The sequence below is a fragment of the Natrix helvetica genome (assembly GCF_964273705.1).
Source record: "Natrix helvetica genome assembly, chromosome: 2".
NCBI classification, from domain to species: Eukaryota; Metazoa; Chordata; class Lepidosauria; order Squamata; family Natricidae; genus Natrix; species Natrix helvetica.
Genome location: NC_138552.1, coordinates 294,574,552 through 294,592,303, shown reverse-complemented (window position 1 = coordinate 294,592,303; position 17,752 = coordinate 294,574,552). Strand labels below are relative to the sequence as shown.

Here is a 17,752-nt window from a genome sequence, read left to right as displayed (position 1 = left end):
TAGCAACTGTCTGGCTTAGCCAGATTCATTTAACAACTGTGTGACTAACTTAACAATTGCAGTGATCAGTCAACAACTATGTGCTCTGACCGAGGCTTTCCGAGAGCATAAAACTCCTGGTCCTGACAAAAAACCCTTTTATTAATTGACTGTGAATTCCGCTCCTTCACATCCAGCAAAAACTTTCAAGGGAGGATTTACAGTCACAGACCTTCTCTGGCTTGGAGAGCTGCCAGGCCGAGATCTGCAAAACGTGGCAAGGAGTCTCCAAACCAATGAAGGGAACTCAGTGTCTCCTGCAAACTCCACTCCCCTTTCGCTCCTCTTTTATTCCCTCTGGGAGGGGCCATTCATTGTCCACCTGTGGCCTTACTCCCAAGTCGACCCCTGTTCCTTAGCTGCTCCCTTCCTCTGGCAACTCTGTGCATATGCACGCTGGGAACAGGCTCCAGCTGTTCTTCTGCCTCACTGATGTCTGACTCTGAAGGCAGCTGATAACTGTCAGACGGCCCTGGCCCCATCTCTGCCTCCAACACAGAGCCCTCGTCCGAGCCTTCCCCAGACTCCAGGACTGGCCCAGGTTCCTCCCCAACCCTCCTCACTGACCGAATCTGCTGCCAGCTCTGCTGACCACTGGCGGGCCACAACACTGGCAGGATAGGTCAGAACATAGCACAAAATTCACTTAACAGCTTTCTTGCTTAGTAACAGGAATTTGGGGCTCAATTGTGGTCGTAAGTCGAGGACTTCCTGTGTGCTGGATTTTACAATACAATACAATAGTAGAGTTGGAAGGGACCTTGGAGGCCTTCTAGTCCAACCCCCTGCCTAGGCAGGAAACCCTATACCGTTTCAGACAGATGGCTATCCAGCATCTTCTCAAAGACTTCCAGTGTTGGGGCATTCACAACTTCTGGAGGCAAGCTGTTCCACTGATTAATTGTTCTAACTGTCAGGAAATTTCTCCTCAGTTCTAAGTTGCTTCTCTCCTTGATTAGTTTCCACCCATTGCTTCTTGTTCTACCCTCAGGTGCCTTGGAGAATAGTTTGACTCCCTCTTCTTTGTGGCAACCCCTGAGATATTGGAAGTCTGCTATCATGTCTCCCCTGGTCCTTCTTTCTCTTAAGCTAAACATACCCAGTTCCTGCAACCGTTCTTCCTATGTTTTAGCCTTCAGTCCCCTCATCCTCTTTCTTGCTCTTCTCTGCACTCTTTCTAGAGTCTCCACATTTTTTCCACATCGTGGCGACAAAAACTGGATGCAAATATTCAAAGTGTAGCTTTACCAAGGCCTTGTAAAGTGGTATTAACCCTTCACGTGATCTTGATTCTGTCCCTCTGTTGATGCAGCCTAGAACTGTGTTGGCTTTTTTGGCAGCTGCTGCACACGGCTGGCTCCTATTTAAATGGTTGTCCACTAGGACTCCAAGATCCCTCTCACAGTTGCTACTATTGAGAACTACTATTTTAAAGCTTCCGAAGACGGGGATTTGCTCGGTGAGTTACTGGGAATTGCATTCCCTTCCCAGAAAGTCCCTTTTCACCCAGCTACGTTAATGAATGGCGATGTTTGATGGTGCAAACCTTTGGTATCCGTTTAAGAATAAAATTACACCCACTGTCATTTCTGGTCTTGCAACACAACTGGGGGCCATGGTTGCTTCCAATTAGCATAGCTAATTAGTCATCATTTAGTCATCCACGGGCTTCCCAGCTCGGTTCGTTAATTATTATTAACTCCCCTTCGCAACTAGTTAGCTCTGCAGATCGTCCTCGACCTACGACCAAAATGGAACCCAACAATCATGTTGCTCTGTGAGAAATGGATTGAGTGAGTTTTCCCGGTTTTACGACTTTTCTCGCCGCATTCGTTAAGCGAATCGCCACGGCGATTCCACGAATAGCACAGTGGTTAAGGGAACGTGATTTCCCCATGGCTGTTACAACGTCGCAAAAGAAGATCACAGGACCCCCAGGACAATTATATTCTTCTGCTTCTTCAGATATTGTGGACTCATTGCAGGGAAGAGCTTTTTAGGTGAGAGTTTCCAAGGTCAATTTCCCCAGTGAATGTTTAACCTTCCATTACACAACCAGCTCCTCGACTTACGACCGCCAACGAGCCCAACGTTTCCGTGGCTCAGCGAGGCAGTGGCTAAGGGGGTTTCGCCCCATTTTGCGACCTTCCTCGCACACACAATTGTTCAGTGAATCGGGTGCAGTTGTTAAGTGAATCACTGCAGTCGTTACGTTACTCGCACGGTTGTTAAGTGGATCTCGCTTCCGCGTTCACTTAGCTTGTCAGAAAGTCGCAAAAGGGGGAAGTCACATGACCCCCGGCGGGACGCCACAACTGTCGTAAATCCGAGCCATCTGCCAAACGTATGAGTTTAAAATCACGTGAGCAGGGGGAATGCTGCAACGGACGGACGTAAGTGTGAAAAACGGTCATCGTACGTTGCTTTCTTCAGCGCTGCTGTTAATTTCGAACGGTCATTAAACGAACGGTCGTAAGTCGAGGACTACCTGCAAGCGCCATTTGACCTGGATCGTGGTTAGAGACCCAATGAGGCAAAGGGGACTCCGCTAACGGCTGTCGCCTGAGACGATTTTCCAGAAGGTTCCGTCACTTAATAAGAAATGAATGAAACCGGTTGTGTAATTTAAGGTTAAACATTCACACTGGGGAATTGAGCTTAAATCTCATTATTCGGAGGCTGATTCCCAGGCGATTAGGAGCAAGGGATTATTAACATTTTCAGCACTATCTGTGGATAAAAGTAGTCCTCGAAGTACAGCCACAACGGAGCCCAAAGTTTACGTCACTAAGCGAGACAATGGCTGAGTGAACTTTGCCCCATTGTACAAGCTTTCTTGCTACCCACGTGGTGAAGTGAATCGTCACAGTTGTTCAGTTAGTAAGATGGTTGTTAAGCGAATTTGGCTCCCCCCCCTTGTTAGAAGGTCGCAAAAGGGGATCACAGCACCACCACCCCAGGACGCTGCAAGCGTCATAAGAATGAGTCAGTTGCCGAACGTCTGAATTTTGTTTGAATGACCATGGGAATGCTGCAACGGTCGTAAGTGGGGAAAAGGGTGATAAGTCGGGTTTTTTTTTCCAGTGGCGTAGGAAATTTGAACCGTCACTAAATGAACTGTTGCAAGTCAAGGATTAACTATAGGGAAAAGGTGGAGGAGGAGAACTGTGGGATCCTTGGAGCTCTCTAAGATTTGTGGTTTCTTTGCAGGAAGGTGGAGGAGGAGGAGAATGTAGGAGAAAGAGGAGGCTGTGGGGTCCTTGGTGGTCTCTGAGCTGGGTTGTTTTCTTGCAGATATTTCGTGACCCAACTAGGTAACATCATCAGGTCTAGAAGGGAGGGGCATTTGTAGAGTATGAGCAGGGGAGGAGAAGGAGAAGGAGAAGGAGGAGGAGGAGGAGGAGGAGGAGGAGGAGGAGAATCGGAGGGGGAGGAGATGGAGGAGAAGGAGAATAAGAAGTGGAGAAAGAGGAGGAGGAGGAAGGAGGAGGAGGAGGAGGAGGAGGAGGAGGAGGAGGAGGAGGAGGAGGAGGAGGAGAATCGGAGGGGGAGGAGATGGAGGAGAAGGAGAATAAGAAGTGGAGAAAGAGGAGGAGGAGAAGGAGGAGGAGGAGGAGGAGGAGGAGGAGGAGGAGGAGGAGGAGGAGAATCGGAGGGGGAGGAGATGGAGGAGAAGGAGAATAAGAAGTGGAGAAAGAGGAGGAGGAGGAAGGAGGAGGAGGAGGAGAAGGAGGAGGAGAAGAAGAGGAGGAGGAGGAGGTAGAGGAGGAGGAGGAAGGGGACGAAGGAGGAGGAGGAGGAGGTGGTGGTGGATAAGAATCATTGGAGGGGGAGGAGATGGAGGGGGAGGAAGAAGGAAGAGGAGGAAGGGGAAGGGGAAGAAGAAGGAGGAGGAGGAGAAGAAGAGGAGGAGGAGGTGGTGGATGAGGAGAATGATGGGAGGGGGAGCAGATGGAGGAGGAGGAGGAGGAGGAGGAGAGGAGGAGGAGAAGGAGAAAGAGGAGGTAGAGGAGGAGGAGGAAGGGGAAGGGGAAGAAGAAGGAGGAGGAGAAGAAGAAGAGGAGGAGGTGGTGGTGGAAGAGAAGAATGATGGGAGGGGGAGGAGATGGAGGAGGAGGAGGAGGAGGAGGAGGAGGAGGAGGAGGAGGAGGAGGAGGAGAGGAGGAGAAGGAGGAAGAGGGGGTAGAGGAGGAGGAGGAAGGGGAAGGGGAAGAAGAAGGAGGAGGAGAGGAGAAGAAGAGGAGGAGGAAGAGGAGGGGGAGAATGATGGGAGGGGGAGGAGATGGAGGAGGAGGAGGAGAGGAGGAGGAGGAGAATGATGGGAGGGGGAGGAGATGGAGGAGGAGGAGGAGGAGGAGGAGAGGAGGAGGAGGAGGAGGAGAGGAGGAGGAGGAGAATAATGGGAGGGGGAGGAGATGGAGGAGGAGGAGGAGGAGGAGGAGAGGAGGAGGAGGAGGAGGAGGAGAGGAGGAGGAGGAGAATGATGGGAGGGAGAGAAGATGGAGAGGAGGAGAAGAAGAAGAGGAGGAAGAGGAAGTGGAAGAGGAGATGGAGGAGGAGGAGAATAAGAATAAGAAGTGGAGCAAGAGGAGGAGGAAGAGGAGAATGATGGGAGGGGGAGGAGATGGAGGAGGAGAAGAAGAAGAGGAGGAAGAGGAGGTAGAGGAGGAAGAGGAAGGGGAAAAGAAGAACAACAACAATTTTTTGTTACAAGTGTTACGTGAATCACACAGTCCAAAGCCACTCAGGGAGTTGTCAGTGGAGAATTATATGCCAGTTGCCCGGCCCCCAAAATTGGATCACATGACCATGGGGAATGCTGTGACGACCGTAAACCCGAGGACCGGTTATAAGTGCCTTTTTATTTTCAGCGCCAGGAATGTAGCAGGGATAATTTTTGTCCTTGACGTGCTTTGCAAATGCAAAAATCATCTATCGAGGCCAAGCTGTGAACGTAAAAGGATGCAATCCTACCGTTGAAGCAATATGTCCCTCGCCAGTGTAGATACGAAAGAGATAAAGATTCAAATACACTTATCGTCCGGGGGTCAAAAACTGGACATTAGGATTAAGAGAGCCACGAATCTAAGAAGGGGCTGAAAAACGGACTGTGTGCAGGAATCAAAGATGCCTTGAGATAGGGGGAACGTCCCCAGAGTTAAGTACAGATGACGGTGCAAATATTTGCAACTCCGAGGTGTAGTAATGAGCCCTGACCTTTGCAGACGGACAATGAAGGGTGCAAAGCCTTATCGGAGAAAGAGAGATGGAGTGTCTTGTCCAGCCTTGTTGGTTGGGTTGGGATTTGTTTTTTGGAATATATGTAATTTTTATTAAAAATTATTGGTAAAAGATAAAATGATAAATGATAAAATGAAATGGTATACAAGAGAGCTAAGAAAAAGAAGATTCAAGAAAAAAGTATTGTACAGGCAGTCAACTTGCAACCATTTTGTTGCAAAAGTTACAAAAACACTGGAAAAAGGGACTTATGATCGGTCCTCGTACTTATGACCCAACAGTCATTGTGATTGCTACAGCCTTGTGAGCAAACCTCGTTCTCTCTCTCCATCCTTATCTGTCTATTCTCTCTATTTATATTGTTTATAAATCATCTATTTATCTTCTGTATCTGTTTGTACCTCTCTCTCTCTCTTTATTATTACTATTACCATCACTATCTCTCTATCATTTTATCTGTTTCTATCATCTATCATCTTTCTATCATCTACATCTGTCTGTCTGTTATCTTATCTGTATCTATCATGTATATCTTCCTATCATATATCTATCTGTCTGTCTATCATTTTATCTGTATCTATCATCTATCATATATCTCTCCCTCCTCTCTCTCTCTGTCTATCATATTATTTGTATCTATCTATCCTTTCTCTCTCCCCCCCTCTCTCTATCATCTGTATCTATCTATCCTCCCTCCCTCTCTCTCCATTTATTTCTCTCTGTGTGTCTATCATCTTATCTGCATCTATCATCTATCATTTCTCTCTCCCCTCTCTCATTTATCTCTCTCTCTCTATCTGTCTGTCTATCATCTTATTTGTATATAATCTATCATTTCTCTTCTCCCCCCTCTCTCTTTATCTCTCTATCTCTCTCTTTATCTGTCTGTCTATCATTATATCTATCATCTATCATCTCTGTCCCTCCCTCCCTCCCTCCCTCCCTCCCTCCCTCCCTCCATCCATCCATCCATCCATCCAACTATCTGTTAGAAACTTGCTGTAACTACAGTGGTTTCCACCAAGGTCCTCTATTCTGGCGGGAACAGAGGTTTAATCCTATTGGTCGAAGGGTCTGACTGCTCCCTATAAAAGGGCTGCTGTCAGACTCAACCTTCGCTGGATTGTTCTCACTTGTTGTACTTAAGAAAGAGCTGTTGCTATCATTAAGCCTATGTGTGCCTGTCCATTACCCGATCTAACACTATCTACCTATCCATCATCTTACCTGTATCTATCATCTATGATCTCCCCCTCCCTCCATCCCAATGGGCGTTCAGGGGAGGGGGTCGGGGCCAGGGTAAGCGTCTGTCTAAGTGTCCCAGGCGCCCAACTGCTGCCCCGCGCCCACCCAGGGGAAGCCCAGCTTTTGGGGAAGTGGGCGGGGCAAGACCCCTCCCGAGCCCCTGCCTGGCGCGCGTCACAGCGCGTCACAGCGCGTCCCACCCAATAGCGGCGGGGATTCCCCTCCGGCCACGCCCCCCTCCGGCCAGCGTTCACGTGGCCGCCGGAGCCGCTGCCGGAGGTGCCGCTTGTGCTGCTGCCGCTGTCTGGGGCGCCTCGGCCGTTGGGCTGCTGGAGCGGCGGAGGAAGCGGCCTGGTTCTTCTCCCGCGCCCCATGGCCCAAGGGACCCCGGCGAGATCGTGATGGAGGAGCCGGCTCGGAGTCGGCCGCCTTCCCCGCCGGCGCCCCTCTCGGCTTTCCGTTGCGGCCGCAGCCTCCGTCGCCTTCTGCCCGTCGGCGCTTGGCAGGAAGCCCGGGAGCTGATCAAGATCGCCGGGCCCGTGGTAAGCAGGGATCGGGGAAGTGGGGGCGGGGAAAGGCCGTCCGGGCTCCAGTTCCTTCGTTCATACGACCCTCTGGACTATACACGTGTCAATTGGGAGGGGAATAAACTCGCCCCGTTTTCCCCCTCTTGGGTTGATTCACACCGCCCCCTGGATTCTACACGTGTCAATTGGGAGGGGAATGAACTCGCCCCGTTTTTCAATTCTTGGTTTGTTCACACAACCCCCTGGATTCTACACGTGTTAATTGGGGTTGGGACGGGAATAAATTTGCCCCGTGTGTTCACATGACCCGCTGGATTATACACGTTTATTTCAGATGGGACGTAAATAAACACGCCCAGTTTTAACCTTAGTTGCTTCCTTCACACAACCAGGCAGATGAAGCTTGTTTGTTTTTGCTGGGATGGAAATAAACACGTCCTATTTTTGCTTCTTCCTTTTGTTCACAGGACCTGCCAAATAAATGGGATTATTTTGGGGCTGGGCTGGAACTAAATTCTCCCCATTTTAGCTCTAGGTTGTGTGAATGAACTTGCCCCTGCCCTGCCTTTCCTGTCCCATTTCTGTCCAATTAGTGATATGTGAGGATCCTTTATCTGAACAATTAGGGTCAATTAGGCTGGTGACTTCACTGGCAGGAAACTAAATCCTTTCCAAGCAGAGGTGGCAGGCTGGATCTGCAGATGGGATCGTTTTTTTTCTTCCTTTTGCCTGGAAAGGTTGTCTGAACACAGAACATGGAGTTCAAAGGATGGGGTGGGAAGGAGAGGCAGAAATTTGGGGTGAACCGAAGGCTGGTGCAAAAAGCAGGGGGAGAAAGTGGTTTTATTTTTTTAAAAATAGAAAAATTAAGTTTGAGGAAGGGGGCAAAACTGATCACCTCTGGATCATTTTGTTCCACCCCAAGTGGGTTTTGTTAGGGTTAGGGGACCAGATATTTTGGGGGTGATCCTGTGCACCCACTTTTTATGAGGACAGTTAGTCCTCAACCTACGACCACAGCTGAGCCCAGAATTTCTGTTCGCTGGAGGAGACAGCGGTTTTGCCCCATTTTATTGCCGCCGTTGATAAGTGAATCATTGCAGTTGTTAACCTAGTCACATGGTTGTTAAGTGAATCTGGCTTCCCCATTGACTTGGCTTGTCAGAAGGGTTCCGAAAGGGGATCGTGCGACCCCGGGAGACTGCCACCGCCATAAATGTGAGTCAGTGGTCAAGCATCCGAATGTAAATCACCTGACCACGGGGTTGCAACAATGGTCGTAAGTGTGAAGAATGACCATACGTCACTTTTTTTTCAGCGCCGTTGTAACTTTGAACGGTCACTAAGTGAACTGTTGTAAGTTGAGGACTACCTGCGTAGCAGCCAAATTTAATTAGACAGACCCCTTTCCAGCAAATAAATAAATAAATACATAATAAATAAATTAATTAATTAAATTAAATTATTCAAGACGACGCTGTGATTTCTTTTGACTTTTGTGTTAGCAAATACAGAAATCAGCTCTGTGTTCAGATGTCGCAGACTTTAACAGAGTTTTAAACATCTAACCCCCCACTCCCCAGCCCTCCACCTGCCGGCTGGCTTCCCGAAAAAGACCCCTCTCTTATACCCCCTCCCCAGCCCCACTTGACCCCAAAAATACGGGACCTACATCCCCAGAAGCTGTCAAAGGGAGAGATACAACCTTTTGATTGGACAGCCATTTGTCCAGGATGGTATAAGGACGCGGGATGGCAAAACGATGGCACGCGTGCCAGAGGTGGCACACAGAGCCCTCTCTTTGGGCACACGTGCAGTCACCTGCTGTTGTTCTGGTTTCTGGCACGTATATGTGCAGCGGCCAGCTGGTCTTCGTGGGTGCCGGAGTGCCGGAAAACAGACTGAAAATGGCCAAAACGCAGGCCGTTTTTCGGGCCTTTTTGGGGGGGTTGTTTTCTGGACCGTATTTCGGGTTGGTTTTGCCCCCAAAAACGTCCTTAAAAGAGCCTGAAAAACGGCCTGAAAATGGCTCAGAAAACAGCCCACAAACAGCCCGGAAAACGGCCTGGAAATGGCTCAGAAAACCACCATAAAAATGGTGCAAATGGCTCGGAAAACAGCCTGAAAAATGGCCTGATAATGGCTCAGAAACAGGCTGAAAATGGCTCGGAAACAGCCCCAAAACGGCCGGAAAACAGCCCAAAAAACTAAGTTACTAAGTCTGGGCCTGAAAATGGTTCAGAAAACAGTCCAAAAAAAAACCAGCCAGGAAACAGCCCACAAACAGACTGAAAACAGCCCCCAAAACCGGCCTGAAAATGGCTCAGAAAACAGCCCCAAAACAGCCTGAAAACAGCCCAAAAAGCCAGCCTGAAAATGGCTCAGAAAACAGCCCCAAAAAAACCAGCCGGAAAACAGTCCACAAATGGCCTGAAACCCCCCCCAAAACAGCCGGAAAATGGCTCACAAAACAGTCTGAAAACAGCCAAAAGACAGGCATGCGCGCGCCAGTCAGCTGGTCTTCGTGTTTCCGGTGCTCCAGCAACGCTCACATGGGCTTGCGTTCTGGTTTGGCCACTCGGTGCCGAAAATGTTCGCCATCCCTGGTATAAGGACTCCTGATTTGGACAGGGTGGGTTGGACTAGACTAGAGGACCTCTGAGGTCCCCTCCAGTTCTATAATTCTATAGCCTTATAATTTCTATAAGTGGGATGATTGAACGGTCCTTCCCCCAGGCTGCAGGGGTGAATGGACAAGAGAATAGGGAGGGGGCTTTGCCCGGATGGCTGAAAAGAACCTCTGTGTCTCAAGGCAGTCTACCACGCCTTACCCAACACTAGAAGGAAGAATTGGAGTTCAGCAGATCACAGATAGTCCTTGACTTACGACCACAATTGAGCCCCAGATTTTTGTTGCGAAGCGAGACGGGTGCTAAGTGAGTTTTGCCCCCATTTTACATCCTTCCTTGCCACCGTTGTTAAGCGAATCACTGCAGTTACTAACAGGGCTGTGAGTCTGGCTTCCCCCTGGTCTTTGCTTGTCAGATGACCACGTGACCCCGGGACGCTGCAATCGTCATAAATAGGAACCATCTGCCAAGCGTCTGAACGGTCGTAAGTGTGGAAAAAGTCCCTTTTTAAAATGCCGTTGTGACTTTGAACGGTCACTAAATGAATGGCTTTGAGTCGAGGGCTATCTGTCATGAGTGGGAAAGTGGGAGGCGCCTGAGTTTTGGCTATCTTGCTTTTTTTTCTGGCATAATAGTAGTTTCATAGGCTCTTTCTTGGATTTCGTCCTTTTGACTCACCTGGATTCTGGGCTCTGCCCACGTTGAGCTGATAATGGTAACCTTGATTGAGTAAAAACCACGACCAAAGTCTCTTTTTATGGCTCCCTTGCTTCTTATTTCTCCATCCGTCCATTTTTCAATCTTTTTCTTCAACTCGGAGGCCTCTTTTGGGAAGAATTACAAGACAAACATTGGCCAGCTGTAAATCAAATATTAGATTAGATTAACAGAGCTGGAAGGGATGTCAGGGGAAAAAACGCCCTGGAGAAATTTGAGATCAATGGATCGGGCTGATTCCCTTCCGCATATCTTTTGAGATATTAAAAAAAATAAAATAAAAGTCTTTGACAAGTATATTCTAATTAATAAACAAACTTTAATACGAAAATAATAAAAGTAAATGAAACAGAAATAACTAAATTGTTACACTTTGATAATAAAATCTCCGGTTGCCAAGTTGGCAGCCGAACAAAGAAGAAAAGAATTCTGGAATGTGTAACGCATGCGCAATAAATCACTTTCAGATAAGAACTTTTATGACCTGCGCAATAACTCTTTCTTAGTTTAACTCTTGAATGTCAGTTCAGGCCTAGCAAACTTTTTAACATCGTGACACCCCTTCTTTTGCTAGTCTGGGCTGACGTCATCAAATCATCAATTAAGGCACATCTTCTTTCGCAGATACTCGTGTTGATTTGCGGCAAGTGGTTTGTTAAGCATGTCTGCGATCTGATCATGTGTAGAAACATATTGCAATTTAACAAAACCTTGCTTAACTAATTGCTTTGTGTTTTGATAACGAATGTCAATGTGTCTGGACCTAGAACCTGTAAAATGTGACTCAGAAATATAAACCACAGATACATTATCTTCCATCACGGTGATTGGTCGAATCGGACGTGTCCAGATATCTGTGATCAAAGCATCAAACCACGTTAGAGAATTACAAGCATCTGAAACACAAGCATATTCAGCTTCAGTAGATGAACATGAAACAAAACTCTGTTTTCTCACTTGCCAGTAAACAGGACATCCATTTAGGAACATCATGTAACCAGAAGTGCTTTTGCGTGACTTCTTGTCACTCGCCCAATCGGAATCAGAAAAACAAATCAACTTTGGTTGATCAGTGTGTGTTGGTTCTAGCAATAACTTCATGTGTTTAGTGTGTTTCAGGTATTTCAACAACTTCTTAATGCATGACCAATGAAATTGTGTTGCCTTACCTACGTGTCGTGATAAAAGATTAACACTAAGTGCGATGTCAGGTCTGGTCCAACTACTAATGTATAATAGTGAACCAATGACTGAACGATAGTGTTTGATCCTCGAACTCAGGACTTGGTTCATGTGTTAAGTTGTGAAAATCTGTTTGCATGGGTGTCTTTGTTGTGCTAGCATTTTTCATGTTGCAATGATGTAGAATGTGTTCAATTTTCTCTTCTTGTGAAAGACTAAACCCCTTCTGTGTCTTTTCAATTTGAACACCTAAATAAGTGCTAATGTGTCCTAAAGATTTTAGTGTGAAGTATCTCTGCAAACTTTTGGCGAAAATCTCACTCATTTTCTTATTTGGACCAATATAAACAATATCATCAACATAAACAAGAATTATCTCATATGCATTGTTAGATCTTTTTGTGAACACGCATTCATCAGTTTCGGACTTAATAAAGCCCATTGAATTTAGTTTGTCAGTAAGACATAAATACCACATTAAACCTGACTGTTTCAGACCATAAAGACTTTTGTTCAGGAACTAGGTATCCCCTTCTTGCTTTCGGAATCCTGGAGGGCTTCTCACGTAGATCTCTTCATCTAGGTCTGCATGTAGATAAGCTGTGTCCACATCAAATTGGAAAACTTCTAAACCAAGAATAGTTGCAGTGGTTAAGGCAATTTTTACACTTTCAGTTCTGACTGTTGGTGAGTAAGTGTTTGTGTAGTCCTCAGGATAACGTTGAGCGAAACCCTGAGCTACAAGTCTGGCTTTGTATAAAGACTCACCATTTGGTTTCCTCTTGATTCTGTAGACCCATCGGGTGCCAATGACTTTCTTGTTTGCTGGAGGTTTTGCAGGTGTGAATACATTAAGTTTCTTTAAACTGTCCATTTCATCCTGCATTGCATCGTACCACTTGTCTTGTTCTGAATCAGGAAGCTGTTTGATTTGTGTGAATGCCTCTGGAGGAAGAGTAACGTTGCAAATCAAAGGTACTGGTGATTTTGTCAGTTGCCATGAATAACGTTGTGGATGGATTCCTTTTGTGGCCCTCTTGGAACGTCTAGGAACATCAGTCCAGTCTTCTTCTTCTTCATCATCATCATCCTCGTCCTCACGTTCGTCGCTAGCATCAGCATCCGCGGCTTGAGAAGACGGAACATCAGGTTGTGAAGAACTGGTAGAAGGAACATCTGCCTGCGAATTGTCATCAGGCTGCGTGGCATCTGGAACACCATCTCTAGGAAAATAAACTTCAGGATCATTGGAATGAATCCTGGACCAGTCAATATCTTCCTCAAAATTAGCAGATTGTGAAATGACAATCACATGTTTAGTATCAATGAATTTGTACCATTTTGAATTATCATCAATACCCATAAATCTCAGTCTCTTTGCTACTGTACCTCCCTTTCTTCTTTGACTTAAGGGAGTGTTCACCATAGCATATGAACCAAAAATGTGGAGGTTCTTGAGATCAGGCTTGTAGCCATACAGCATGTAGAAAGGAGTTTGATTGATTACACTGCTCCAAGTACGGTTGACAATGTAATTTGCATACTTGATTGCTTCACCCCAGTATGCATTACTGAGAATGGCATCTTCTAGAAGACAACGCATCATGGTTTGTAGAACCCCTTGTCTCCTTTCTACGACTCCGTTATGAGCCGGTGTATATGGAGCAGATGTCTGATGAAGAATTCCATTCTTACGCATCCAGTCCTGGAAACGCTGAGACATGAATTCTGCACCACGGTCACTCTGGATTCTGGCGATGCGAACTTGGTATTGTGTAGAAACAAACGCTGCAAAGTCTTTAAAGATCTGAAAGGTCTCAGATTTCTCTCTCATAGGATATACAAATCCATATCTAGAATGATTATCTACAATTGTTAAAAAATACTTTCTGCCACCAAGTGTTGGTGGGAAAGGACCCACTATGTCAGTGTGTACCAAATCAAAAATGCGTGTTGACTGGCGTGTAGCGTGTTTTGGAATTGGAGCCGCCTTGGATTTAGCCTTTTTGCAAACGGCACAATCCAAAAACACCTTACACCCCTTTAGATCCAAACCTTTTGCGAACTCCGGCATCTTTCTAAGAACACGGAAACTGGCATGTCCCAATCTTCTGTGCCACTTGTGAATACACCTGGAATGCAAAGGTTTACCAGTTAGTGAATTCTCAACATTAACAGTTTCATGAGGATCCTCAGGCTTGCTCTGAGCAATCTGTTTGTTTTCTCTGTTTGTTGGCTTTAGGAGCCTTTGGCACAGTAACGTTTTCTCTCTCTGGGACAACTCTCTCTGGGTTCACGTTGTGCCTTTTTGGAGTTTGCATACTTGCCTGTGCTTGCCCTTTAGGCTTTGGCTTTAAGTAATAAACACTACCAATCAGCATAGTTTCAGCAATAATATCTCCATCTTTAACTAAGTAACTTGCTTTTTCGAGGTGGTGAACCTGGAACTTTAAATCTCTAGACAAGTGACTTTGACTAAGCAAATTACTAGTTGCTGAAGGTATGTAATAAACATCAGGGATGTGTGTATCGAGCTCTTCGATGTAAACAGTTCCTTTTCCCATGACCTTGCAAGTGTGGTTGGTGAAGGAATACAGTTCTCGATACTTGGGCTCTGGTTCGCCCATCTCTGTGAAAAGTTCCCTTCTGTGAGTAACGTGCACAGCTGCTCCACTATCTAAAGTCCACAAAAGACGTCTGTCGAACTTTGGATCAGGTTGTGGAACGTTGGTTATGGCCAGTGTTACAAGTGGAGCTTGTGGATCACGCCTTGGACCACAACGACCTTGTCTTCCGCCTCTACCTCTGCCTCTGGAGTCTGTTCCTCTGGGCTGGTACGTGGCGGGAGCTGGAACTCGTTGGGGACAATCCCGGGTGTCATGTCCCACACGGTTGCAGGTGTAGCACTTTGGCATCCTTGGAGCGTAGCCTCTTCCTCGGAAGGGACGTCTGGCTGGAGCCTTCGATGCTGGAGGTCGTTGCAGATGTGGTGTAGCTAACCTGATAGCTTCCTCTTCCACTAAAAGTCTGCAAACGTGGTTAACTGTGCGTTGAGCAATAGCACGTAGTTAATCTTTGCAACAGCATCTTTCCATTCATAATTCAATGAGTTAATGATGATGCTAATCATTTGGATATCATCGATTACATGGCCATTTTGTCTCAATTCACTTCTCATTCTTTTCAGTTTGGTCAAATATCCACCAATTCGTTCACCAGGTTTCAACTTCGAACCATGGAATTCAGACATGAGCAAACATGAAGATTCAATTGAAACGGGCCTGTAGAAATCTTCCAAAATAGCCCAAATTTCTTGGGCAGTTGCATCAGGTGGAAAGATACCTTGGATCTCAATTTCCATTGACATGAGCAAAGTCGTGATTGCTCTGTTTTCGAGGTCTCTTATTGCAGGTGTCCAGGGTTGAGGAGGAGGATTAAAAATCATGGAATGTGTGCCTTCTCTTCGAAGCAAGAGCGCAATTTCACTGACCCAGGCTTTATAATTCTCTCCTGACTCCTTTAATTTGGACTCACCAGTCAAGGGGGTGACTGTGAATACCTGCTGAGGAATATGCATTGGAACAATTTGTTGATCTGGTTGCAAAGCTGGTTGTTGAACCAGGGGATGCTGGGGTTGCATCATTGGCCTTTGCGTGGCAACATCAAATTGACTTCCTCGCATTCGCCTTTGGCTTTGCCTTTTTCCATCTAGGGAGGATTCCACACCGCCAGGGGGTGTTGAAGACTTAACCTTTGGAGGCAAAGTTTTGGCTTCTAAAGGGCTCATAGCTAATTCTTTAAAGCTTTGATGAAACTGCATCATCTTTTGCTCTAATAATTTTTCTCCGCCAGCAGATGGCAGTGCAGCTTCACTTCTTGGCTGCAGCCCTCTATACATGGCCGGAAGTTCAATGGGCTCAAAGGGATCACGTGACCTCAGTGACGTGTACATATCTCTTTGTTCTGATTGACCAATGAACTCTGTGGGGTGTGTCTTAGGCTGTTGTTTTGAAGACAAGATGGCGTCCTCAGACATTTTGGGAGTGGGGGAGCTCCTCCTACTTCGCTTTATTTCGTTAAAGCACTCTCTCACCTCCCTAGCATATTTTTCAAACAGCTTTAATCGATATAGATAGCTTTGCATTTCTTCCTCATTATCTGGGAAGATTTCATAAACTTTGCTTTCTGCGTGGGAGGATTTTTTCTCTGCCGGCAGTTGCCGTTTAGACTTTTGCCGTTCATTAATTGTATCTTGATAATGAGGGAGATTTACTGACCTCAGTCCGTAGATCTTGCCTTCTGTAGCTCCTTCCCCCACATCTGGCTCGGCACCTGAAGAATCTTGCTCCTCTGTGTCTGAGGGAATGGATTCTTTCGAGCGCTTTCCATGTCTGCGTTTTTTTCTTTTCTTTCTCTTCTTCGACATGGCTAATTAGCCTTAGTCGGTTATCATAAGATAGCACGAAGAGAAAATACAGCCATAAATTGTAGCCATCTCAGCTGGTATCATCAACCAACCTCTGCATACCAAGTTGTCAGGGGAAAAAACGCCCTGGAGAAATTTGAGATCAATGGATCGGGCTGATTCCCTTCCGCATATCTTTTGAGATATTAAAAAAAATAAAATAAAAGTCTTTGACAAGTATATTCTAATTAATAAACAAACTTTAATACGAAAATAATAAAAGTAAATGAAACAGAAATAACTAATGGTTACATTTTGATAATAAAATCTCTGGTTGCCAAGTTGGCAGCCGAACAAAGAAGAAAAGAATTCTGGAATGTGTAACGCATGCGCAATAAATCACTTTCAGATAAGAACTTTTATGACCTGCGCAATAACTCTTTCTTAGTTTAACTCTTGAATGTCAGTTCATGCCTAGCAAACTTTTTAACATCGTGACAAGGGACATTGGACGTCATCTAGCCCAACCCCCCTGCCCAGGCAGGAGACCCTACACCATTTCTGACAGATTTGAGTCCAGTCTCTTCTTGAAAGCTTCCAGTGATGAAGCTCCCACAACGTCCAAAGGCAACTTCTGTTCCATGGGTTGACTGTTCTCCCTATCAGAAAATTCCTCCTTATTTTAGGTTGAATCTCTCCTTGGTCAATTTCCATCCATTATTCCTTGTCTGGCCTTCGGGGGCTTTGGAGGATAGCTTGGCCCCCTCCTCTCTGGGGCAGCCCCTCAAATATTGGAAGGCTGCTATCCTGTCTCCCCTGGTCTTTCTCTTCACTAGAGTAGCCATGTCCAGTTCCTGCAACCGTTCATCGTATGTTTTAGCTTCCAGTCCCCTCATCATCCTGGTTGCTCTTCTCTGCACTCTTTCTAGAGTCTCCACATCTTTTTTACAGTGTGGTAACCAAAACTGAATGCAATACTCTTAAGTGTGGTCTTACTAAAGGTTTATAGAGTGGTGTTAGTACCTCCCTTGATCTTGATTGTATCCCTCTGTTAATGCAATTTAGGATTGCATTGGCTTTTTTGACTGCTAGATAGCACTGTTTTTCCTTTTTTTAATTTCTTCAGTCGGCTACCAAAAATACAATAAATACAATAGCAGAGTTGGAAGGGACCTTGGAGGTCTTCTAGTCCAGCCCCCCTGCCTAGGCAGGAAACCCTATACTGTTCCAGACAAATGGCTATCCAACATCTTCTTAAAGTCTTCCAGTGTTGCAGCATTCACAACTTCTGGAGGCAACTTCTGTTCCACTGATTGATTGTTCTAACTGTCAGGAAGTTTCTCCTCAGTTCTAAGTTGCTTCTCTCCTTGATTAGTTTCCACCCATTGCTTCTTGTTCTACCCTCAGGTGCCTTGGAGAATGGCTTGACTCCCTCTTCTTTGAGGCAGCCCCTGAGATATTGGAAGACTGCTATAAAATAAAAATAACAGAAATGCTTTTATTTATGTATTTGCATCCTTGCCTTTGGATTGTTTTTTTTTTACAAATAACTCAAGGCGGCAAAACGTACCTAGCCCACCGAGCGGAGGAAGCTTCTTGGAGGAGAAGCGAAACGTCTTCAAAGAAAAAAACAGGAAGTCCAGTTGCCTCTTGAAAATAAAGCACCTTTGTGATATCTTATCACCACTTCCCTCTTCCTATTTTCCCCACAACGACAACCCTTTGGGGTAAGCTGGGCTGGAAGAAAGCGACTGAGTCAAAGTCAC

General features: G+C 46.1%; 1 protein-coding gene across 2 annotated transcripts in view; it reads left to right on the top strand.

The window, feature by feature from the left end:
• The first annotated feature begins 6,805 nt into the window (after positions 1-6,805).
• Positions 6,806-17,752, top strand: part of LOC309388253 (multidrug and toxin extrusion protein 2-like) — a 48,103-nt gene continuing 37,156 nt past the window's right edge. For both annotated transcript variants that reach the window (XM_081945442.1, XM_081945441.1), the window contains exon 1: positions 6,806-7,067. In XM_081945442.1, coding sequence (XP_081801568.1) covers positions 6,927-7,067 — 141 coding nt within the window. In that variant the 5' untranslated portion in view covers positions 6,806-6,926. The remainder of the gene's footprint in view (positions 7,068-17,752) is intronic.